At 46.4% G+C, this 26,353-nt stretch overlaps 1 protein-coding gene across 2 annotated transcripts; it reads left to right on the forward strand.

Moving 5' to 3' along the window:
* Positions 1–9,758: 9,758 nt before the first annotated feature.
* Positions 9,759–25,937, forward strand: AP3M2 (adaptor related protein complex 3 subunit mu 2). 2 transcript variants are annotated; one of them, XM_077305798.1, is made up of 9 exons: positions 9,759–9,965; positions 11,810–12,146; positions 14,955–15,126; positions 16,583–16,720; positions 16,931–17,016; positions 17,695–17,828; positions 18,499–18,706; positions 19,898–20,042; positions 22,596–25,937. In XM_077305798.1, the coding sequence occupies exons 2-9, from the start codon at positions 11,874–11,876 to the stop codon at positions 22,694–22,696; spliced, it is 1,257 nt and encodes a 418-aa protein (XP_077161913.1). In that variant the 5' UTR covers positions 9,759–9,965; positions 11,810–11,873; the 3' UTR covers positions 22,697–25,937. The 2 variants fall into 2 exon arrangements, with proteins under 2 accessions (XP_077161913.1, XP_077161912.1); XM_077305797.1 differs by having other exon boundaries at positions 9,760–9,975.
* Positions 25,938–26,353: the final 416 nt, after the last annotated feature.

Genomic DNA, 26,353 nt, shown 5'->3' on the forward strand with positions numbered 1-26,353 from the left:
TGTCTGGCTATTTTGGGGTCAAGGAATATCTCCCGCTCTGCCTACCTCTGACAGACTGCTCCTAGAGGGGTGACACTAAAGAGAAAACCCTTGGAATTTGCAGGTTTCTGGCAGATCCAAGAGTGCGAGTGCTAGGTATCTTGCCCTTTCTTCCTGCCTTGATTTTTTGCGTTCATGGACTTTGTAGAACATGCAGTGTGAAAAGCAGCTCAAAGCTTTTTCCCCATAAATAAATAATGCCTAGCAAGAGCCTTTCCCGTGCTTTAATTAACATTTTCTCTTGTTTTCCAGTTATGGAATTAGGCTCCCTAAGCAGAACAGCAAGGACAGTGTTGTATGAAAAAGATATTTTCCCTTTACCAGCATTGATCTGAAACCAGAAAGTGGGTTGAAGCAATAATTTACCTGAATTAAACTCCACTTGTATCTTTGTAAGATTTTGAGACATTTACAGAAGGTGCAAAAACAGAGTGGAATAATCATATCCATTTCTGCTATGCACAGAAAACAACTAGCTACAGAGTTTCTTCCACTTTAGATGACATTCAACCTGAATCATGCCCAGACTACCAACCCTATTCAATGTGGTACATCTAGGGCATTGTGTATATCTAATCACAATTGTGCTCTCTGCCTTTGCATTAGGATTTTAGGGCCTTACACAGTCTGAGCCTTGAATATCTGAAGGACCGCCTTTCCCAATATGCCCCCATAAGAACACTAAAATCATCAGGTGCTAATATTCTGGTGGTCCCTGGCCCAAAAGTATCTCACCTGGCCTTTCTGCCTACAGAGATAATGACAGCATAATCGAAGTTCTGCAAGGCCTAGAAAATGGCGCTATTCCACTAGGCATACAGTTAAGGCCAGGGCAAACAAAATAAAGCATCCTCCATAATACAACTCCTCCAGAGTATATCAGCATAGATGGCCCAAAGGCATTGAGATAACTAGGGCATTCTGGGTTATAGTTTATTGCTATTATTGTTTTAGACTGTTTCTGCATGAGCGATATTGTTTGGATTTGCATTTTTAAAGGATCGACTTTTTTGTCCATTTCTGCAACAAATTTTGCTTCTTCAGACATTATTCCAAATTGCTCCCTCACTTGCCCTGCAGCAAAAATGGATTTAATCTTTTCAAGCAGGGTTTAATGAGGTCTAATTTGGGGCTGTCCAATGCAGAAATGAGTATCATCGGGTTTTTCCCCACACCCACCACTTTGAGTCATTTGGGAACGCCCCTTTCCTCCTTGTCCTTCCTCCCCCTCCCTCCCTCCCTCCCTCCCTCTATTCCAAAATATCTGCCATAAAAAAGGGTGATTACATTCCAACACTGTTTCTAACTTTTAAAAGAAGTAGTCTTGAAGTGTTATTATCTGTACATATAAATAAAATGGTAAGAGGGTGCTGGGAGAAGTTGGGACTCATAGCCGACCAGTCCGGTATGCTGTCTCAGCTGCCCCATCCCTGATTGGCCATCTGTTCAACAAATGGCCTATGAGGAAGAGTTTCCCCCCCTTGCCCTCCAGGTTCTCCCATCTGGAAGAAGTGGCCTATGGAGAGTCCGTCCCATAGGATATAATGGAGGGATGGGGGCACCCTCTTCAGGGGCCGCTAGACGTGGACCCTTTGGACCAAACATTCTGAAATTTGGAGGGGAGTCAGGGAAGGGCCTCCCAGAGCTACCCTGGAGGCTCTAACTCAAACCCCTACCCCCCAGCCAGGAATGCTGTTATAGAATATGGTGGAAGGGGATTGGCTTTCTGGATTGATTGACTGGCAGAAGAGAGCCATGTATAAGGCGCCTTGCTCTCTTCCACCATTTCCAGCAGCACACATGGAGTGTAAGAAGTGTGAACAGTGGCAGACAAGGCAAGACAGCAGAAAAGGTGAGGAATGTCTGGGAAGCGAGATAACATTTAGCGCTTTGCCATTCAGCTGGCAAGACGCTATTTTTACTGATGTGCGGAAGTGTCCTGGGTTTTCATAAGATGTCTTTGTCGCTGTTTAAAATGTTAATAACAGCACAGATAGCAGATTTTAATCAAAAGGGGAGGGATGTTCAGAGAGTTAAGAGCCAAACTGAAGCGGCATCTGTAATTTATCTTTTACAGGTTTACAGAGATTGACAATCTTCGTCTCATCTATTGGTCCTGGCCGGGGGACTCAAGGCTGCAGAGGAGTTTGCAGCCTCAAGGGGTTTTATCGCTCACTTTTGGCTAAAGGAGGGAACTATAGGGAGATCAGTCACATCTGCCAAGGAAGATTCTGTACCCAGATAGGCCAGAGTGAATCGAGTGGCACTCCCTGAGCCCTTGAAATGTTTCTGAAGTCAGATTTGCAGGCTTGTCTGAGCAATGAGGAAAACTGCTTTTTCTGGCTGCAGCCTGCCTTGGCCTTGTTCCTCTCCCCACCCTAACTGAAGGGTAAGCAGTGCTGCCACCTGAAGAGCTTCCAGATAAAAAGCACATTGTGTGACTGTAAGACGATGACATGTGCCAAAGTGCTACCAGAGTTTTATGAGAATGCATCATCCTTGTAATGAATTAAAATTGCCTTTTTGCAGTAATGGGGCATCTCTTCTTCTCAAGTAGCATGTACGTTTTTTATGTTTCCTAGAGGCTTTTGTATACCATCTTTCCTTTCTAGCTCAGAGTGGTTTCCAGCAATAGTACGGCATGCCATTAAGAGGTGGCGCGCGCACACGCACACACACTCTGCCACCACCACGAATGCCTTCCACTTGAGGCTCAGCGAGCGCTTACTCTACTCTCTTTGAAGCTCCAGGCCAAACTGTTTCTTTACACCCAGACTCCTACTGAAAAGCTTGATTTTTAAAAAATGTTTTTTACAGTCTGCTTTTAGCCTGTTTTGTACTGGTTTTATGCTATTGGCCTAGGTTCTAATGCTGGATTTGGATTCCCAGTGGTGGCATTTTAAGGGTTAATGATGCTTATGGTTTAATATTTTTTACTCTTTTTTTCTCACTGAGACTCAAAGCAGGTTATACAATAGACGTAAATAGACGTAATCCACAGGATTACGCTGCTCCAAGACGGCCAGTCCAAGAGGGACGGTAAACAAATCAAACTATAAATACATAAAATAAAGGTTGACATCTAATAAATAATATAAAAGGACTAGGATTGCATAAATCTGAAACAAAGCATAAGTATTAAACACACTATGTTGAGCAATGCAGAAAATGGTATTACACATGTAGAAATTATGGTTGCTAACCCTGGGTTTGTACATTCCAGTTCTGCACATCTTGGATAATGCACTTTTACTGTGCTTTTGTGGCTGGATTTTCCTGTGCATTGAAAGTGCATTATCCAACAAGTGCAGAATGGGTCCTCGAGATTTGAAGGTGAGGCCTGGGTAAGACAGGGTTTGGAGAAGGGAAGGAGGTTATCAGAGAGATGATGCCACATAGAGTCCAGCCTCCCAAACTGAAGTAAATAAATAAATTATATATAGGATCATGCTGATTATGAAGTATTATATCATGCTGGTTGCTTGTAAATAACAGCCCTAAGGCTTTTGTTTCCCACTTTAATTTATAATATTTATTTAGAAATTTATGTCTGTTATGAGAACAAGGAAGGGCCATTGTTGGGGGAACATCTTGCCAGCTGCACACTATTTCAGCTGTGTTTTTGGTCTCCTTCTAGTCGTGAGCCACTTGGGGTGTTTTCAGGGACAAAGCAGAATATAAATATTTAAATAAATAAACCTTTTGTTCCCAAGGAGCACCTAAAGCCGATTTCATTGCCCACCTCCTTCCATTTTATTCTTACAACAACAATACTGTGGTGTAAGCTAGACTGAGAGAGAACGACTAGCCCAGAGTCACCCAGCAAACATCCATGACAGAGTGGGGCTTCTAAGCTGGGTCTCCCAGCTACTAGTTTGACTCTCTAACCACTAACCTCACAGTCTCTTTAATAACACACACATTTGTGGAGCATGATGCTTCAAGTGTATCATACAAATATAAAGTCATCCCTAGGGAAGACCAAAGTTTGGCCATTGTTGGAATATTATGAACTAGACAGCCAGGAGCAGAGACAATGAAATCCTCAGCTAGTTAGCAAGCAGATGGCCAGTTACGTATTCTGGTTCCTGCTAAGATCCAATACACTACGGAGGGCATTGAGCAGTTCCTGATCGTCACAAAGGAAAAGGCCTGGCTGTTTTAAAGGCTCGGCTTAAGAATCCAGGCAAGCTCCTTGACTCTCAGCCTCCAACAGAAGTTTCATTTGAAACCATCTGTCAGTTTAGTGCAGCAAGAGTTAAAATAAATGGTAGGCCACAGCTTCAGGGCACCAGCTGGTTTTGCATTGGATTCACGATGCCCTTGGGATCTCTTTACTGCCTCATAAACCTGCTCTTAGTGGATGCAATGCCTTGTGTCATTAGCATTTTGGGGATGTGCTGCCGTGTACACGCACAAACACACACAAAAGAAAGAGTGGGTTTTCTCCATTCTGGTTTTGTCTGCCCTCTTATCTCGAGGCTTGTGAAATCTGCGCACATCAGATTTGAAATCATAAACAAATAAAGGAAACGTCGCTGCCACTATGTCGCTCAGGAAGGACTGGAGGCCTGTGGCCAAAGATCTGACTGATTATTTCACGTCTTAACATATGAACTTCAGCATCTCAGTACTGTGGTTCCAGGCCATTTGTGCTGTTCTTCTTTGCTCTTTTGCTGTCCTGGGTTTTCTTTCTATCTTTCTCTTCCCTGGGATCACTCCCTCTTCCTGCTTTCCCCCCAGTGCCCCTGCTGTTCCACCTTGCTTGTGTAGACTCAGCCCTTCTGACAGTGCAGTCCTTGTGTGACAGCTGGTCAGCTGTGCCCATCCCTGACTAAAGACTCATCTCCACAAAACCCCTTAGCGCAACACAACAGATTTGCCTTCTTATGGAGCAATCGATCTGTTCTTCCTTCAGCTGTGATTTGTGTGAAGGTGTGGTTTCATAACATGTGCAGGGTCTTCTCTTCTAGAGCACAATGCACAATGGAATGATTCATGCACCCTGCAAGATTTGGGATCTGCATCAATGCAGGTACAGATTTGTGATCTTGTTACATGTAGTATTTACAATTTAGGAAGTACAGTTAACTCATGTGTCCTACCCGTATGGTGTTGTAGTATCAGCAGTATTGCCAAAAGACTAGGAAAAATCATGTCTTGTCCTTTTCCTAGAGGCTTAATGGGATGTTATTTACACTGAAATCTTAATATCAATGCTCAGGGAGCCCTGATATTACTGCTCAGTCAGAACAGCTTTATCAGTGCTGTGGCGAGCCCAAGGTCACCCAGCTGACTGCATGTGGAGGAGCGGGAAATCAAACCTAGCTCACCAGATTAGAAGTCCACATTCCTAACCACTGCACCAAGCTGGCTCTCTACACCTAGTCTGCACTCCCAATCATGGTGGATCTTGCAGCTATGCAGCTATCTCAAAGTTTTCTCCTCTTTTGTGCCTCTCAAGAACAAATCGATAGGATCACTCATACTAGCACCTCCAGTTTTTCCCTTTGTGAAGCTCATGGCAGGGCATTCCCCATATCTCTGGCACTCTGCAGGCCAATGTACATCATCAATGAAAACAGGATTCTGCTACCTCCTTCTCAGAAGATCATTTGTGCAATGCTGCCTTATCTGCAATAGGGTGCAGAAAAGCTCTGTCATCTGATTCTGCTGGCTGTATAAACAGGCCCCTTTATTTGCTTGCTCTCCAAGAAGACCTGGAAACACACACTTCAAAGTACAAGTTGTAGTTTATTGTAAAATAATTTATATGTTCTCCTGACAACGCAAAGAAATCCACACAGATGTTCAACACTGGAAAAATCAATAAGGCTTCCAGTAAAATCAGATCCACTTCTGCTGTGAGATATACTTGACGGTTGTACATTCTGTGGGTGGCACTTTTGAAAAAAAAATGTTGGTTAACCTGATCAGATTTTACTGCCTATCCATTGAGCATTTCTCTGACTCTTTATGGAGCACTCGTTGAACACTCTGTACCCTGATTCTAACATGATATAAACAAAATGAAATCAGAGTCCAGTGGTACCTTTAAGACCAACAAAGATTTATTCAAGGTGTGAGGTTTCAAATGCAAGCAATCTTCCTCAGACTTGAAAGCTCACACCTTGAATACATCTTTGCTGGTCTTAAAGGTGCCAGTAGACTCTGGTTTCATTTTGTTGTGCTGCTTCAGACCAACATGGATACCCACTTGAATCTATGATATAAACAGATTTTCCTGTAGCCCACCTTGCTTCCTAATAGGCAATACATCTTGGAAAGTAAAGGCAAGCAATCCATCGGCTTCCCTCCAAGTCTCCACTTCATTAAACCCCCTTTAAAAACTTTTTCAGGGTAAGATTATCCTGGTAAGGATCTTGCCACAATATTCCTGGCATGGCTCTGTAGAATTCTGAGCAACTCAGGGTGTGTGTATGTGGGCTGATCTCTCCCTTCAGATAGGCAGATCAGCAGTGACCAGAAGAGGTGATGCAGCTCCTATTTCCTTGCCATTGATGGGTGAGAGGTGGTGAGAATCTGAGTTATCAAGTGAGCTTGGATCCATCCCATCTATTCAAGAGGGGAGAGACTGCCAGGAATCCCTGGCTGAGATAGCCTTATGTCTTGGAAGGTATACCTATCCAGTCCTTTCTTTCATAATTTACATTCCGCATTCTACAGACATTTTTTCTGGAGGCAGTCGTTTTGCTTTACCCGCACTGAGGAGCTGTATTTTGTTTGTTTGTTTAACAGATGAGATCCATCCAAGGAAACAAACAATATGCATCTATGGGGTTCCCAGTTCCGTTGTATGGTGCCACCTTGTGGCTAAATTATGATATTTTTACATCCAAACATAAGTCACTTATTTAATGCTTGCATTAATCAGAGGTAATCTTGAATGTTTCTGTGGGTTTTGAGAGTGTTGTTGCAGCTGTACTGTGTGTACAAGTGGAGAAACCTGTATCTCCTTAATTGGCTTAGCAGAACTAGTGAATAGCCTTTGTAGTTTTCTTGATTGGATTTTACATAATTACATTTCAACCTACATTTTATGGCCTCTTGACCCTGCTGTGTGCTGTTTGTTTTTCATACTTCCTACAGAAGAGAGTAGGTGAGCACAGTGGGTAGAATGTCGGACTAGGACCAGGTTCGAATCTGTACTCTGCCATGGAAGCTCACCATGTGACCCCAGACCACAATCCTTAAAAGCAATCTTTCATAATCTGAGCAATCCTCACAGGATTGTTGGGGCGAGGATAAGGTGGAAGTGAGAAGAACAACATAATAATCTGCCTTGGATCCTGATTAAGAAGAAAAGCAGGATATACATTAAACAATACTAATAATATGAAAAGGTCTTCCAAGTGAAGAGCTGTTCACTCCATTTGAAGAAGCGGATTCCACTTCATGATGCTTTTTAGTCTTTACAGAGCCCATGGGCTCTTATTTAATTTTGCTGCAACATACCAACAGAGCTAACCCTCTGGATTTATTGACAAGAGTGGCCATGCCATGGAAACAGAGCTGGAGCAGGCAGCAGTGTAAAAATATTTCCACTGGGATCTTAAAATGACTCTGATTGCACCTTTTATGTTGGACATAGGCTTGCAGCCTGCTTGTTGCTGATAACTCCAGCCTTGACTGCCGTTCTAGAGGCCAAGCCAGAGGAGCTCACATTACAAACAATGCCTGCACCTGCTCTTTGCCCCTGACACACAGCCCATTCCTTGATCCAGAATAAAGATTCTAGCCAAGAGGTCATTTATACATGACCATTTAATATGTGGTGGAGGTTATATGCAAAGTGAATGGTTGCATCAGCATACTATGCATACTCTGTCCGGATTTAATGTATTTAATACATGTGCTGGCTCAATTACTGGCAAACTAATGCTATATGCACACAGACCAATGTATATGGAAATTGCACCTGGGTATGGATGGTACAAATGCTTTGCACATACTGATATAATCTAGCCTTGAGAGTGATGGTATTTTAAATTCTGCATCAGTCAGGAAGGGCTTGCCATGGAGGGGTGAGAAAACCTGCATCTCCAGAAATTCGCTCAACTAATTGACACAGCAGTTAAAAACACACTTAAAAATAAGTTTCATGACATGTTAAAGACTAACAGAAATGCTTAGTGCTGAGAAAGTCTCTTGGCTCATGGTCATTTTTTGATGTGACAAAGAGAGTACTCATTTGAAATGTGTTCTTTCTGAAGCCATGGTTTTCATAAGGTTTGCCCCCCACACACACACAAACATCATATTTGAGGCTTGCCAATCTCCAGATGATGGCTGGAGATCTCCCAGTATACCAACTGATCTCCAAGAGACAGAGATCAGATCACCAGGAGAAAATGGCTGCTCTGGAAGAGGGACTCTATGGGGTGATACCCCAGTGAAGTCCCCCTCTTCAGGCTCCATCCCCAAAATCTCTATTCTCCTACCCAGAGTTGGCAACCTGATGAACCTTGGCACGTTTGTGGTAGAACCTCAAGATTCTGGGACTCATTTTAGAACATCAACTCAGTTCCTGTGCTCTGAAAATGTAGGGAGATCATTTCCAGTGGGGGACAATCTGTTTTTCAAGGAAACGTATATGCCGTTACACTGACCTCAATGAAGAATTCCTGGATTTCATGGAATATATTTTTAATGTATTAAAAGTACAGGAGCATTGAGCCCTCTCTTATATGTGGTCACTTGTATTGTTGGTATGTTTCAAATGTAATTTTCTGATTTGTATTATTTTATGTTAAAATATATTATGTAGCAAAAGACAGGGAGGTGATAACAACAATAATGCTCCACAATATTTATTAAAATTTATTATAGTATTCTTTAAGAGGACAGATACAATATCCTTTTTAGCCTGTTGGGTTAGGACTATAGAAACCTTCTTTCATGTTCTCATTCAGCCCTAAAACTCTTTGGGTGGCCCTAATCATCACACTTTCTGAACTTGAAACTATCTTACTGGGTTATTGTGACAGTAAAATGAGGAAAAGGGAGAACCATGCATCTCTGAGTTACTTGAAACGTGAGAGGAAAATGTGATACATTATTTGTAATCTTATTAATATTGTACTAAAATGTTCTTTGCATCAAAAGATGGAGGAAATTGACAATATTACCTCAATATAGTATACTGTTAATACTAAAACAACAGTTGTTATTCTAATCGTATTTTAATTATCCTTATCTTTGGGCAGAAAACCACTGATTTTACATGCACTCACACACGATACTTGCAGCAATACACAGTGCCGTTCGTTTAATCCTAATGCTGTAATTGCCATGTTGTATGTTTTAATGTTAAAATGTCTTTTGTGTCAAAAAAACAGGCCAGACATTAAAAAAAAATCAGGTATCATTTTAATAAACTATAATAACAATCCTGCTTTCAGTGTCACACTGATAGCCGTTTCCGTGTCAGCACAATTATTGTGGCTTCAGGAAAAGATGCTCAGCTCCAGTTCCAGCTGACTGTCATGCGCTTCGCACGCGTGGGCGGACAGAGGCAGCGATTGGGCGACAGAGAAGCCCCGTTGCTAAGGCGCCCGTGGCGACCTGACCCCAATCTTGCGCGAGCTTCCCGAGGAAACCCGCCCCAACCAATCCCGCTTCCGACTTGGTCTGTGCTCGATCCTCATTGGCCGTCTGGGAGGTCACTCAAAGAGATAACCCAGCTCTTGCGCATTCATTCCATCCTATTAGCGGCTAGAACCGCGCTACTGAGACTCATCCGCGGCCACCATTCTTGGCAGTCCAAAGCGGTCGCTGCTGCTTGCGGCATGTGGGAATAGAATACCGGCCGTGCACCAATCGTGGGCGAGGGTTTTTCTAAGTGGGCGGTGCCGAATCCTCTCCTTCTCCTCGGAATCAGGTTCTCGAGGCAGCTGCTGGGCCAGGTGCGGAGAGGTGAGAAGGAGGAAAGCTCCATAGGGGGTCAGGATGGAGATTGCCAACGGTGGGGTCTGCAGCTCTTAGGGGGCTGATGATGGGAGGGTTTGAAGTGGTTGGAGACAGAGGGTTGCAAAAGGGGAAGTGGAGGGGTTGGGGAGAGGGTGGATGAGTGATACTTGCCGCCAGATCGACCTGCTTGAGGGGGGTGGGAATGTCCAGAAGAAGCACGTTGGGGGGTCGTTGTGAGGTAGGGCATGCATTCCGAAGCGGGTGTTTTGCTCAGCAAGCAGGGTTCATTCACCACCTGCTGAGCTTTCGGACACTGGCAGTACCACCTGACCTTAGCTGGCTCCTTTCACAAGCAGAAGTAGTGGGGGGATGTGGGAGTTGCACCCCCCTCCCCTTGGGTTACGTGATTCTGCAGAAGAAAGACTGGGTAATGTGCAGGTCCAGATCTTAAGGGCACCTTAAGTTGCATGGAGGATGCTTAGGGGCAGGCACAGAGGTCTATTGATACAAAGGGTTGCATTGGTTGTGGGGGAAAAGCATGGGGGGGATTGCCTGCAGACTCTTGGGGAGAACATGGGGTCCAGTGAAAGCTCTGGATGCTGAAGACATGAGGGACTGCAGTAGGCAGTGAGTGCTTGGTTGGACGTTCCAGTGGTAATTGGCTGTGGGATGAAATCTGTTATAACAGGAATGCTTATAAATAACAGGGCTTGTGTGTGTTAGGGGTTTGGGTCCTGGAAGTCTGTGGAGGACCGAGGCTTGGGAGGGTGCTTGAGTGATGCTTGTGGAAGTTGGGTTATGGGCTGTGGGGTTTTTGTGGAGGCTTTAGGATTAGCAAGATAGGGTGTGATGCAGGTCAGTTCATTGGAAGAGATGGAAGACTGCACTGGGGGAGTACTTGGTGGCTGCTCTCTGCTCACAATGTGGGGGGACTTGAAGAGTCTTTCAGGAATGGCTGGACACAGAAGACTGGGTGAGAGGAGTGGGTGAGGGGCAGAGCTTTGCAGTAGTTACCCTTGGACTGTGAAGAAGCAGAAGTGCTGTGATGTGGGAGATTTGGAGGTGATGGTAGTGGTTAGATAAAGATGTGTGATAATAGCGCCACTATGGCGTACACACTCCCAGCAGCCCAATGTTATAAATTTAAATAACCTGTCTGTGTAAATTCAGCCACCAAGTAGCTGCCTTAGCAGAACAGTCTGCTGCTGCTTTTGAAATACCGGGGGAAGTTGGCTTCGTAGCTGTGAAGCTGTGCCAGGGACACCTCTTGGCCTTCCCTTGGTACGCTTGCTTGTCACACAGATCTGGGAGCCGGTTCACACTTGGCAGGCCCAATGTAATTGAGTAAGTGAGAAATGTTAGCATGAACTAGTCAGTGTGCCGCATACACTCACGCAAAAAGGACCCAATCCTGCTCCATCCATTTCCAAAGTCGCTGATGCTTGTTTTGCCTCTGCAGCTGCAATCTGGGCATGTTAATGTTTCCCACATAGTTGCGCCTCTGCAGTCACAGCTGTGCAGAGAATGTACCGGAAGTTTGCTTGTGTGAAAAGAGCTCTCAGTCTATTTTAAGGGATTGCTCAGTGTGCTGCAAAAGACATTGAGGAGGCGATTGGCAGATGATCTGGGAATTGTTTGTGATCTGGCGAGCAGTGAGGTGAGGGCTGTGAGGAGCCAGCTGCTGATGGAGGGCTATGGGGAGCCAACTGTTTGAGGATATGGCGTGGCATGGACTTGCCTTGCTTTAGCCAGGTGAGCATCCTGGAGGGTGCAAAGGACTTCCTATCCAAAAGCCTGTTTCTGTCTCTAAATCGTATCCCTCGGGCATTTCTCTCTCTAGATTTGAAGTGCTGCTCTGGTTGGGCAGGGCATCTTCCATCAACCGTCTTCTTCTTGGACCAGCCATGATCCACAGCCTCTTCCTGATTAACTCATCCGGTGATATCTTCCTGGAGAAGCACTGGAAAAGTGTGGTCAGTCGCTCAGTCTGTGACTACTTCTTTGAGGCCCAGGAGCGAGCTTCGGAGGCTGAAAACGTTCCCCCTGTGATCCCCACCCCCCACCACTATCTCTTGAGTGTTTATCGGCACAAGATCTTCTTTGTGGCTGTGATCCAGACAGAGGTGCCCCCGCTTTTTGTCATTGAATTCCTTCATCGGGTTGTGGACACTTTTCAGGTAGGTGCCTGCATCTCATCTTATTAATTTAGAATACGATATAGTTTTTACACTGTATTTTTCAGGTGTACTCACAAGTCACAGATACACCATTCAAAGAAGCAATAATATGTGCATCAAGCCACAGGTACACTTTAAACTGTGTTAAAAACCCATGTTTGTTTTTTTATGATATATGACGATACACTCCTTATTCACAGTTTGAATTACTAGCCCAAAAGGCCCCACATTTCTGTGTGCATTTCTGGTTGTATTTCCTCCTTTAATAGCAAAAGTTATGCTTGTGGGAACTTCTAACAATTCCCAGTTTAACAATCAGCACATAAGGATGGAAGCAGTCCTATAGATATGAAGGTTTCAGATCTAGAGGGATCGTAAACATTAAAAAGGCTTTCCCAAGGTCACCCTGTGGCCTTCAAGGCTGAACTGGGATTTGGACCCTGGATACTCATTCCACAGCAGAAGGCTGGGCGGGAGTGCCAGGCTGAGGATCCGGGCAGGACCAGCCTTTCCATGAAAGAAAACAAGCAGATTATCTCTGCAGACTCTAAGCACCAATTTGTCAGCTATTTAATTTACCTTGTTGGTGGGAGGGAGTGCCATTTGGATTTTCTGTCCTGGGCACAAAAAATACTTTTGGAAAGCACAACCTAAAAGAGTTGACAAGGTCAGCCTGCGGCTCTCCTTTCTTGATCATAGGATTAGATGATGCTTTTTGATCTCTGACCTCCACTTCAGAGATTCCCGTTTGGCAAAGTTGTGTTCCCAGAGAACGAGTCCTGCCAGCCCAGTCATGAGAATGCAGGAGTGTCGGCATCCTCAGGCTTTTGGAACACAGAGCTCAGTTGTTTGTTCTGCAGAATGCATGATCAAGGGCTTTGAAATTTCTCATGGCTCGAAACTGCAGCCAGGCCCAGTTGACTTCCCCCTCTTCCTCAGAATGCTAATGGGACTGGGAATTTTGCATGCTGTATTTTACCTACACAATTCGGCGGAAAGGCTTTGGTTGAGGAGGCCTTTTATTTAATTTTTTTAATTAGTTCATTTATTTCCTGGCTTTCTTTCCATTGTGGGTCCCAAGTGGCTTATTTCTTTCTCCTGTCATCCACTTTATCCACACAACAAAACTATGAGGTTGGCTAGGCTGAGTACCGCACAGAAACGTCTTCCGAATTTCATCAGAGCAGATTGCGAAAGGAACTCTGGCAACCGGTGCATTGTGAAAGGAGGGCAGGAAGCATAAACTGGGCCTGTGCTGAGGAAACGAGAGTATAATGCTTTTCTCTTTTGTTTGCTGTTAGCGTAGGGGAAATTAATCAGCGTGTTTACAGTCACTTGATGGGAGACCCAGAAACTTGGTTCAACCATAGAGGCCATTTTGTGATGGCCATGCAGATTCCTGGATCTTCCCCATTTACAGTTTCCTTGAGTTGAAAGTTGAAAATTATGTCTCTTGACTTGTGTCTGCTCTGCAAATAAGTACTGCTGACAACAGGGTTATAACTATGAGGGTATGAAGAACTTTGTATAAGGGTTCTTTTGTAAGAAACCCCTTTTCTGTCCTTACCATTCTGGCCAAGGACTTCAAAAGCCATGGGGTGATTAGCGCTTGGACACTTGTTGCTTTTTTTTGGGGGGGGGAATAATTAAAGTTGAATTCCATTTTGTTGATTTTTAAAGATAAGTAATTTTATGCAGAGGACAGGACCTGCAGTTATGAACTAATACTACATGTAGAATGGTACATGTAGTACCATTAAAAAATTGTCAAAGTAGTTCAGCAGTGGAATCAACTACCTAAGGAGGTGGTGAGGTCACCCTTACTGGCAGTCTTCATGCAACAGCTGGACAGATACTTATCCTGGATGCTTTAGGCGGGTCCTGCATTGAGAAGTGGGTTGGACTAGATGGCTCATATGGCCCCTTCCAACTCCATGATTCTATAAATATATTGAAATTTCAGGTACTTGGGTCTTCTGTTGTGCTGTTTTGACTTGCAGTCCCCTTCCGTTCAGTATCTTTAGGGCCCATCTCATGACAAACATTCTGGCTCCATGCCTCCTGACCAGAAAGAAACATTGATAGAGTTTGAGTTGTAACCTGATGAGCCTTTAGCTAGATGAATGCAGGAGAAAAGTCTTATCTAGGCCTCTTCCATTATTAATGTGCATGGTTTCTCCTCCAGTTACCATTAGGGCTTCCAGTCTGTTGTAAAGTGAAGACAGCTTCTGATGTCTGCGAGTGAAGGGAAGGGGGAAAGGCAGTGCTTTGTTCAAGGCCAACACATTTTGGATCCTGAATAAAAAGGCTTCTTCCTGTCCATCTGTGTATAGTCTTCCTTTTCTTTAAGGAGTTGTGAAAATGGCCTTTCCTCCATTCTGTCCTCTCAAATGATTCTGCAAGATGTGTTAGGGTGAGAATATAACTGGGCCCAAAGTCATCATTTGTAGGAGAACAGGGATTTCAATCCAGGTCTCCACTCCTGAGATTCTATCACATGTTAAATGATGTGGCACATAATCCAGGGAGAAGATCTCCTTTAGAAAGCATCAGTCAGATAAGCAGGAGAGCTTTGGGCCTCATGGCCATGACCTTCTGCACTTGAACAGGAGAACCTTGCACTGAATTATGGTCCAGTGAATGGAATTGCCTGTCACTTGCCCTTAATGACCCTCAGCATCCACTGCCTGTTGGGAGCTTACCTCATGACGCTACATGTTTTGCCTCCTGAAGGGGATCTTGGCTTTGTCAATATGTTTCAGGGCCCTCGGGGTGCAAGCAAGTTAATCTTTTTGGGTTTTTTCACAGGATTATTTTGGAGTCTGCTCCGAAGTAGTCATCAAGGACAATGTTGTGGTGGTCTATGAGGTCCTGGAGGAGATGCTGGACAATGGATTCCCACTGGCTACCGAGTCCAACATCTTGAAAGAGCTAATCAAGCCGCCCACCATCTTACGAACAGTTGTCAACACAATTACGGGTGAATTAATGGACCTCTTTTGTTCCTGAAGGGCAGGCGGTCTGGGCAAAACACAATCTAAGGCAATGTTGTGGTGACACTTGTCTTGGCAGATCCTCAGACCTTAGATTTCCTGGAGTCCTTGACACAGTTATTTGATGTTTTGTTTGCTGGGACAAGTCTTAAGATTTGAATCTGGGAAGAACTAGTGTTAAAAAGTGTTAAAAAGATTTCAGCTGGGCTACCATCAGCAACAGAGAGTAGAGTGTGGAGGTTTGTAGAAAGCTCAGGAGACATGCTCTCCCAGGTGGAGCAGGAAAGTCCCTGAAATCCACGGTGCCTATTCAGAAATACTCTGAATAAGCAAGGATGAGGTCCTTCCATCAGCCTTCCTGGTCCTTCCTTTGACACCGTCAGTGGCCAATCATCCTGCAGAAGTGGAGACAGAGAGAACAGGCCCCTTTCATTGTGCATCAGTAAGAACACCAAGTTGTACAGTGTTATCAGTAAAGTGCTAGATCCTGTTAATGCGTGCTCATTCTCAGCTGCCTGATGGGCCTTGCAAACTAAGAGTGCATGATATAAATCTCTTAAATATATTGCACCATGGGATGGGATGTTAATCTCTTCCCAAAGAATCCTCAGGCTAGATTGATTCAGTAACTGATAACATTGTTTCCACAGGCATCACATCGCGTACTACATTCAGGACAGCTGTTCTCCCATATTTGATCTTAACCCACTGGCACTCTTTAAGAACCCCATGTAATGGTTCTCCTAGAACTGGGCAAGAGTTCAGTCCTCTGAGAGCTCCAGGGCATGGGCCAGCGCTGCTGTTCCTGCCTCCAGTCTTCCAAACCTCATAAGGCTTGTCTGCGTTTGGCATCAACACCCAGTGAGCCTACGTGAAAGGACAACTTCTTGCATTCATCTCAGGTTTTCAGTTAAGATAAAGCTCACCGGGAGGTTGTGCCTATGATTGGGGGGGCATAGCCATTATATAATATTTCCTCCATGCAGGTTGATGTGATATTCAATTGATATATCGGGAATTTACCTGCAAAATGGGATTTTTGGGGTGATTTATTCCCAGGCAGCTTCCACTTGAAATGTCCAGTGGGAAGTGACATATTTTGGCACCCCAAGTACAAAGGTAGCCTGTAAATACTGCAAGTGAAAATGACATCTACTATTTGGTTAGTTCAGGTGATGACATCTTCATTTTCAGCCTTCTTAATTCTAGGGCAGCAAAATAGCTTGTGAGTCTAGGACTGTGGGACTGCAAGGCCCAGGTTCAAATCCTTGTTCAAGCATGCAACCCCTTGGGAGACCTTGAGACTATTTTGCTGTAGCAGCCAGGCCTAACTCGCAGGGGTGTTGTGAGAATAAAAGGCAAGTGGAGACTGTCATGTATGCCTCTTTGATCTCCTCGGAGGAAGGGTGAAATAAGAAATGTAACAAGCAATTACTCTTTCAGGAAGCACCAATGTAGGAGAGCAACTCCCCACTGGGCAGCTGTCCGTGGTACCCTGGCGACGAACCGGCGTGAAATACACCAACAATGAGGCATATTTTGACGTGATTGAGGAAATAGATGCTATCATTGACAAATCAGGTACAAGATGCTTGTATTTCCATGGTGTCTCTCCAAAGGGCCAGTGTGTTTGAAATCTCCAACATTCTCCCCTCCCCCAAAAGACTTTCCAATTGCTATTTAATGTATGTTTTGAGTTGTAGCCTCTGGCTGCTCTTGTATATAGCAGCTTCCATCAGGTTCATGGTTTCCCTCCCTCATGATCCACATGGCTTTTGTTTCCTGAGGCAGGTTCCACGATTACGGCCGAAATCCAAGGGGTGATTGATGCCTGTGTGAAACTGACTGGGATGCCAGATCTTACCCTCTCCTTCATGGTAAGCAGGAAAGGAGTTCTTGATGGACTGCTGAGAATGGACGGGACCTTGTCAAACAGACCTTCCTAGGCTGTCATGATAGAAAATATAGAGGGGGCAGACGCAGTAAACTATTGTAGAAGGTGAGAAGTCAGGCAGTCTGGGATTTAGTAGATTTTGGAGATGTGGGTAGAATGTAAAGGTAAAGGTATCCCCTGTGCAAACGCCAGGTCATGTCTGACCCTTGGGGTGACGCCCTCTAGCGTTTTCATGGCAGGCTCAATTCGGGGTGGTTTGCCAGTGCCTTCCCCAGTCATTACCGTTTACCCCCCATCAAGCTGGGTACTCATTTTACCGACCTCGGAAGGATGGAAGGCTGAGTCAACCTTGAGCTGGCTGCTGGGATCGAACTCCCAGCCTCATGGGCAGAGCTTCAGACTGCATGTCTGCCTCCTTACCACTCTGCACCACAAGAGGCTCATTATGGGTAGAATGTACTGCTGGCTATATTGTGGCTGGTGACAGAAGATAGGGCTTCAGTGAAGACGGAGAGAGAACTTAAATTTTTGGGATGGACTAGGGTAACTAAGACCATTAGTGGCATCCCACTGGACAGGGAATTTCATTGAGGGTGAAACAGAAGCCAGGTGTGGTCTGCCAATGAGTGCTTGACTCCTTTTTGATACCTGTGCATTTCAGAACCCCAGATTGCTGGATGATGTCAGCTTCCACCCTTGCGTGCGTTTCAAGCGGTGGGAGTCAGAACGGATCCTCTCCTTCATCCCTCCAGATGGGAACTTCCGCCTGCTTTCCTATCACGTCAGTGCTCAGAAGTAAGGGGGCTGTGAGTGGATTCTGACCTCTAGGATCTCTTTGCCCATCTAAAAACAAGGTTTAAAAGAAGCAAGTCATTCATTTCTCTTATTCAGCTTCCATTCAGATATTAGCAGCATGCTTGCCAGCAGTGTGTCTCCTTTCGAAAAAACAAAAGACATGGTGCCCTTTAGTGTAGAGTTTCTGGATTTTCCACCCTCGAACTCAGCAGGTGACAAGAATCAGATATGCTTTTTCCTGTGTGTGTAGATTCTCAGCTGGAACTCAATCTGGGAAAACTGGATTAGATAAATCCCTGATGGTAACAGAGTACAAATGTAAAAATGTCTTCCATTAGAACTGAAATTTAACAAGGAGGCCTGTGGGATGAGGAGTCGTTTTGCCACAAGGGATGTGCAGCAAGACATGCTGCAATCCAGATATCCAAGGCAATGAACTCGCAGTACATTGACAGAAGGAAGGAAGAACACCCATCTGTAAAACACTGTAATATTTTTTGCTGTGCCCTTGCAGTGGGAAAGGGTTCATCTTCCTTAATGACAGGGCCTTACTAGCCAAAGGAGCATCTCTCTGGTGACTGTTGAGTAGATGAGCTAGATGGGTCCAGGTAGTTGAGGATGCAGTTTGATGCTGATGCAGCTACAGTTCCCTTCTCCTCCTCTGTTCCAGCTTGGTGGCGATCCCTGTTTACATGAAACACAACATCAGTTTCCGAGACAGTAGCTCATTGGGCCGCTTCGAGATCACTGTGGGTCCCAAACAGACGATGGGGAAGACGGTGGAAGGGGTGACGGTTACCAGCCAGATGCCGAAAGGTGTCCTCAACATGACCCTCACACCATCACAGGGAACGCACACCTTTGATCCTGTTACAAAGGTGAGAGGGGAGCAGGCAGCGGAGTCTGGTACCTGGGCTGCTCCCTCATTCTCTCTCATGCTTTTTATTCTGGGAAAATGAGACATTTCCTGCTGAAGCCTGGAGATGATGTTGCAGAAGAGGCAACAAGAAAAGTTGTGCCCGTGAATCACCCAGCCTGCTCCTTCTGTAGCCACGGCCCCTGGGTTCAAACACTTATCAGAATGATGTAGGGAAAAGCCACGAGAAAGTGGTGCGTATACTGGGATAGGAGTGTGCGAATTGGGCCTCATTTTGCTCTGCAGCAAGGACTGATGTCTGTACAGGAGGTGCATAGAGGGAAGCAGACCCTAACCCAGTGGGCTTCTTTCAGGAGAGGCAGGAGGCACTCAGCTCGTGAGTGACCATGCCATCCACTGGGCCAGTTAGAGAGAGAAAGGGAGATGGCCTCGTTGCACCAAGGCAATAGAGATGCAAACTATTTGTGCATGAGGGAAGGGAAATGGGTAGAATTCTGATGAGCAGAGAAAGGAAGAAACGGGGAACAGATCTGCTGATGGAATGCAGAGGAAGAGAGAGGTCAGAGAGCCACACCCTGAAGCACTTTGTTTGCTGAAGCCAGTTTGGTGTAGTGGTTAGGAGTGTGGACTTCTAATCTGGCAAGCTAGGTTAGATTCTGCACTCCTCCACAAGCTGCCAGCTGGGTGACCTTGGGCTCGTCATGGCACTGATACAGCTGTTCTGACCAAGGTGTAATATCAGGGCTCTCTCAGCCTCACCCACATCACAGGGTGTCTGTTGGGAGAGGAAAGGGAAAGGCGACTGTAAGCCGCTTTGAGACTCCTTCGGGTAGAGAAAAGCGACATATAAGAACCAACTCTTCTTCTTCACTGCCTGGAAGAGAAGGGAGAGAGAAGGAAGAAGCCAAGGGCGAAGGGGTTTATCACCCCTTTCCTTTGTTTGAAGCCCCGGAGAATCTTGATGAGAAAGACACTGGGACATTTGCTTCCAAAGTGCCTGCCACACTTTCACTTCCTTTACAGATCTTGCTTGGTCTGTGCCTAGAGCATATAAAAGTAAATCTTGTCCCTCTGCTTGAGGATCTGACAACCCTCCTTCCGTCCTGCGTCTTGGAGGTACCATGTTGGTTGGTTGGTCCATATGCAGCACTCACTTATGTTTTCACCTGTTTGCCTTTCTCTTCTTCTGAAGCTGCTATCCTGGGATGTGGGCAAGATCAACCCCCAAAAGTTACCAAGTTTAAAGGGGACAATGAGCCTCCAGGCGGGAGCCTCCAAGCCCGACGAGAACCCCACGATCAACCTTCACTTCAAAATACAACAGTTGGCTATTTCTGGTATGTAGGCTTAAAACTAAGCTACTTTTTGTTTTCAGATATGTCAGCGGAGAATACAAGGAGAGGTGGTGGGGCTGACGGGGCCTAGTGCAATATGTCACAGTATGTCACAGAATCACAGAATCATAGAGTTGGAAGGGGCCACCCAGGCCATCTAGTCCAACCCCCTGCTCAATGCAGGATCAGCCCAAAGCATCCAATAAAAGTGTGTATCCAACCTTTGCTTCAAGACTGCCAGTGAGGGGAAGCTCACCACCTCCTTAGGCAGCCTATTCCACTGCTGAACTACTCTGACTGTGAGAATTTTTTTCCTGATATCTAGCCTATATCGTTGTACTTGTAGTTTAAACCCATTACTGCGTGTCCTCTCCTCTGCAGCCAACGGAAACAGCATCCTGCCCTCCTCCAAGTGACAACCTTTCAAATACTCAAAGAGGGCTATCATGTCCCCTCTCAACCTCCTTTTCTCCAGGCTGAACATTCCCAAGTCCCTCAACCTATCTTCACAGGGCTTGGTTCTCCCACTCCTCTGTGTAAGACAGTTGTTATGCAGCATGGGTGCCTGAGGGCAGAGGGACATAAAGATCAAGAAACCAAAACTTTATCCTGAGAAGGGAGAGGTGGTGGTCACGTGTCAGTGGCAAAATATCCAGCATTAATGGAATTGCACATTTCTTTTGGGAGGGGGTGTTTGGCATTTGGAAGTGCTGCAGGACCCACATTGTTCCTGGATTATAAGGCCTTTTACCATCTTTGGCTGATTCACCAGCTACATCCCCTGAAGAACAATCTTATCCACTATAATTGACTAGTAATTAAGCCCGCTGTATGCCGAATACAGCGGGCGCTAGAAACTGACCTTGGGGACCGCCGTCAGTCTGCTGGGGACCGCCGTCAGTCTGCTGGGGACCGGCTCGGGCTGCGGCCGGGCCGCGGCCGCGGGCCGCGCCCGCGAGCCGCGCCCGCGAGCCGCGCCCGCGAGCCGCGCCCGCGAGCCGCGCCCGCGAGCCGCGCCCGGGCCGCGCCCGCGAGCCGCGCCCGGGCCGCGCCCGCGAGCCGCGCCCGCACATCGGGCCGCTTGCTGGCAGGGCCGCTGGTGGACTGTTTCTTCCTGGAACCTTGTTGGCCGGGAGCGGCTGCGAGGACGGCGGAGACCATTGTAAGTTGGGGGCGAGGGGGTGGTGCGCGGGGGCTGCGGCCTGCGTGGGTTCCCTCGGGCGTCAGGCCAGGAGCAACTGCAAGCCGCGCTGCGCGCGGCTCGCAGTTGCTGGGGCTGGGAATCAGAGGGAGCAATCGGCAGGCGCTTCGCGCCTGCCGATTGTTCCCTCCGATTGTCTGTCATGAGGAAGGGTCCAATCCGGACCCTTCCTCATCCCGGACACATCCCGCCCCAGAACGCCTTACTCTTTTATTTAGTCCGTGGCGCCCGTGGCGCCACGGGCGGTGTTCAGATTACTCACTGAGTTCCAGATTGGACTGCTGAAGTTCTATCTACAGAGGAGCTCTGGAAAATGTGACTGACAGAGTTGCCACTCAGGAGAACATATTACTTGTTCGGCACTGTTCACAGATCATGGTTTGTTTCCAGGCCCCACCCAAGGTGCTGGCTTTGATCTTGAAAGCTTTCTATTGTCTGGGGATTGAGTACCTCAAGGATTGCCCTTTCCCATATGAGGCCTCCAGACCCTTAAATCGTAGAGGGAAGTCTCTTCCTCCTTTTAGGGCAGTATAGTTGCCCTGTACCAGGAGCCGGGCCCTTTCTGTAGTAGCCCAGGAGTTGTATATTGCTTCCTACTGGGAAACTGTATCTGTGCTGTTCCCGAATCTCCTTGTGTGGACTGACATTCAGTCAGGCATGTGAAGGTTTGGAGGAGATTTCTGACTGCTGTTACGTAGTTGTAAATAATTTTAGTGGTGTTGTATCTCTCTGGGGGTTTTCATGGACTTGTACTTTTAGCGACCGTAAATGGATCCAGGGAATGGTAGAGGACAGGAAGGCCTGGAGGATCGTTGTCCATGAGCTCGTGATGGGTCGGACACGACTTCGCACCCAACAACAACAATAACAAAACTTGAGCAGTTTTTTTTCTGTTTAGAAAAAGAAATCACTAAAAACATCAAATAAATATTTCACTGCTTCCTCAGTTTAAATTAGTACAGCACAAACGCCCACTTGCTAAAAGAGGCCAATCAACCGATCAGTTAGGCTTCCAAAGCCAAGGCATTCCATGAAGGGGGTGCTATCACTAGGGAGTCCTGCTCTTTTTAGCCACTTGTTTCGTCTCTGAAATGGAAGCAGTTGGGGCAGAGGAGAGGAATGGGGACAGTAAGACTTTTTGTTTTGGGGTCAAGGGTGTCAGTTTCCTGCAACACTCTTTGCTTTTTCTCATGACCTGCCAGACCAAAAGAAACCGCAGATTAAGCAAATGCTGCTCTGCCCATTCTCCTTCTGCATTTCGCAGTACCTCTGGGCCCATGTTGATGGCAGCTGCCTTTGTCTCCCTCCGCTGCTCATCTCCAGCCTCTTTCATTTACCTTTTCCTGTCCTCCTAGGGTTAAAAGTGAATCGACTGGACATGTACGGAGAGAAGTATAAACCTTTCAAAGGGATCAAGTATATGACGAAGGCTGGCAAGTTCCAAGTCCGGACCTAGGAGCTTCTGCGACTGAGAGAAGACTTCCTGTTCCGCGTCTGACTTCCTGCTCCACTTCTGCTCCCACTTTCCCCGGAGCTACTGCTTCCTGTGGCTTCTGTGGCTCCTTTCTCCAAACTGGGCAAACGTGGTGTATCCAACTCAGATTTCAAAACTCTTAAGTGGGAGAGGAGAGCAAATGGGGGGGATGGATAGTGACATGACTGAAGAATCACTGGATAATTTTCCCCCTACAGTAGAATTTGGTGCCCCCCCCCATCCCAATTTGGATTCTGGTGTTTAGCTGTTTTCCTTCACGGCCCTGAGGGCCTGGGAGAAGGAACTGCTGCTAGGACAGTATGATAAGGGGAGCTGAGAGAATCCTCCCCCACCCCATATTCTTCCTGTTGTACTCAGGACTCCCCTCCCCCCCACCAAACCCCCCACCAAACCCTGCTTGGAAGAGAGTTGCTGCTGCAATCTAGCCAAGAGCCTGCTGTGGAAGACTGAAGAGGTGTTATCCTCATACCCGTCTCAGTCAAGTCCTTGAACTTAGTGAAATGTTTTGTTTGGGGGAGTGGCTGGAAACAGGTTTTTCAGGGAGCTGAACGAAGCATCTGGCTCATACTAAGAATGCTCATCCCATGGCTCTCTTTGGAAAACGAGGTGTAAGATCGGGCTTTGGAAACCTGCTTAACTGGAGATAACCTGTGGGGCAAAAGAGAGACTGTCTAGAAACAACCACTGGCAATGCAGCCTCTCCCATTCTACCTTCAGCACTCTTTAAAGATGATTGTCTGGAAGGGAGGAGAGGGAAGCAAGCTGGGTACAGCATTGATCCCATATGCTGCCTGGCCAAGGGAATGGGGTGTGTGGATGTTGCGTGCGCATGCTTCAGCTGCTGCAGTGCAAGCTCCTCCTGCATGCAGATGTGTGTCCTGTGCTTCCAGCCAACCTGTCTCCTTCCTCTCTTTCTATCATGCATTGCTTCTCTACTGTTGGATTATAGCTACATGCTGGTGCCTTCTGCTCTGCGCCTCTACCAACTGTGCATGCTTGGTTTTGTTGTGTCTTTTTTAACGTGCTGGCAGACTGTCCTGTCTTCTAAATGCACCACTTTGGAAAATGGGGTTTGGAGCGGCGATCCTGGAAGCCGTGTCAGAAGAATCTACATGACCACCTTCTGCTGCCAAAAACAAGATTTATACAGTGGCCACCGTTTAACCATCTGGCTTCAGAAACAGTGATACAAATCATAGCTCTCCCCTCCCCCACATGCCCCCCCCCCCCCGCAAGAGCTGGTAGGTGAACAGTTACTAATAATGAGAATGCTTTCAAATGACCTATTCCCCCATAGGGTGTATTTATACATCAAGCCCCTGTGGGGGACACACAGCCATTACCAGAACTTGAGAATCAGGTGTATGGTTGGAGTTCAGTGCAGGGAACTCTGTTCTCAGGAATGCACAGACCTGATTGGCATTGGGGGCTCTTGCTGAAATGACCCAGGGAAGCTGCTATTTGCCACTTTGGGGATGGCTCCACATAAAGTCCTGTCCCCCCCCCCCCCCAGGGCAAATAGCACCTTCTAGAGCTATTTCATATTGGAGAAAATGTTGCAATCAGAAGGTTTATGCCCTTTCTCCCTGCAGTCCCAATCTAAATCAGAAACCCAGGGAATATAGAACCCAGCATGGAAATCCTGACACCAATGGCCGTCGCATGGACTTTATAATCTGTGAATCAGCCTCTGATCCAACTGTGGGACGGAGGCACGAGAGACTATTTTACATCTCGGCAGAGGTGGAGTTTCTCTAGAGCTAGGAGCCCCTTACTGTCCCCCTGCTCCAGGGCCAGAATCAAGGCAGTCTTGCAGTCAGACGCATGCTTGTTGGAGGTGAGGTCCTTTAAGTGCAGTGAGGCTTGCTTCTGAGTAAATATGCAAAGGGTTTCAAGAATGAAAACAGGGATAAAGTTCTTGGGCCTGCAGTTGGAGCCCACCTTCACAACAGGCACACTTCTTTAAAGTAGCAAACATGTTGGACTTTGCTCTTCCCTTGTGCTTCAGAGAGGCTGCCTGCTTTAAAAATAAAATAGCATTAAAGCGGTCACTCACTTTCCAATTAGAAATACTTTAAAAACTGCTGAGAAGGAAGAGTAAGGAAATTGATGAGACGTGGTGCAGGAACTAACTAATGGACACCCATTCCGTCTGCAGTTTCCCCATCTCTAGAAATGTGTGGAATTTTCCCTAAAGCCCGCTCCAGGAATGAAAATGGCGCCCCTGAGAACAGCCATGCTGCATTCAGTCCACATCCTACACCCATCTCCACCTTGCCTGACAGCACTTTGTCATGGGTTAAAAGCACTTGGACTCAGGACGTTGCACTGGAGCAGCCTGACTGGTGATTCCAGGGCTCTGCAGAAAAATGCCCTCCTAGGCAGTTGACGAAGATGCCTGTGACGTGACAGCACTTCTTGGATCATGAGTGCATGTGCATTGAGACGAAAGGCATTGTTTTTAGCAGGAGAACAATAAAATTGCTTTTATTCTTCCGTATCTGGGAGGTTTACAGGAGACTATGAAGAACTGATGCTTGGGGAGAGGGGTCTCCATGCTCTCTTGCTATTATGGAACTGCCAATTGAGGTAGAGTGAGCAGATGGGAAATAAAACCAGCCCCCATTCTTCCAAGTTCATCAGTGTGAACTGAGCTTTGCCATTCTGTACATATCTGGCTGTTGGTCTTTTATCCTAGGGACTGACATGTCTTCTATGACTGCAGCTTGCACAGTTATCCCAATAGACTTTGGATAAAGTCAGTGGCATGGACAAGAAACATTCCGAATCCGATGTTGGCTCCTGCATCTCTGCTACCAAAATTAAGCCCACCAATGGGACTATGCTACACGTATTGGAATGCAATCTTGCATGAGCAAATAGAATGAGCAATATCAGGGGGGTTTTGTGTTTTGTTTTTTCCTGGATAGGGACAGATGACACAGGCAGCTTGTAAGTTAAGGGGCAGGGCCTTTTCTGTGAGTTTCCTGCACCATCTGCACAAACATAAAGGAACCTTTCTGTGCAAAGGACATTTCTCATGCTCCCCACTATGGGCCCAGCCAGAAGTTGCGGCATGTGTTATAAAGGTGGATCTGCATGTCAGTTTTGCAGGATGAGTGCAGTTGATCGCAAGGGTGGCTCGCTGCCCTGTGTGTTGAGGTACATTTCTGATTGTGTCAATAAAGCAAATTCTTCAGAACTGAGTACGGAAAACCAGTTTCACTTAAGTTGATAATACTTAGCAGTGATACAGTGATTTGTTCTTCGAAGTGCTTCATTGTGCCGTGCTGTAATTTTTTCAGCAGGCCTGTATGGTTGAAGAGGCCTGGCTAAGGTCACAGAGTGAGGTTGCAGCAGGGGCAAGGTTTGATCCCAACATTCCCCCATTGTGGCTTTTTCTTTTAGCCCTGGTGCTACTCCAGGTCCTCCTCTTTGCAGTACTGGGTGGTTAGATGCACATAATTGACCAAATTGGCACATCAAGGTGGAAAGCTGCCCTTGTATACATACAATCACAGGTAGAAGGGCTGGGGCACATGGGAAGGCCACCTGGATGATGCCGAGCTGTACTTCCACCTTTTGTTCAGCAGAGGGAGTCCCAACATCAGCCAGATG

Source organism: Paroedura picta, chromosome 12, assembly GCF_049243985.1.
Source record: "Paroedura picta isolate Pp20150507F chromosome 12, Ppicta_v3.0, whole genome shotgun sequence".
NCBI lineage: Eukaryota > Metazoa > Chordata > Lepidosauria > Squamata > Gekkonidae > Paroedura > Paroedura picta.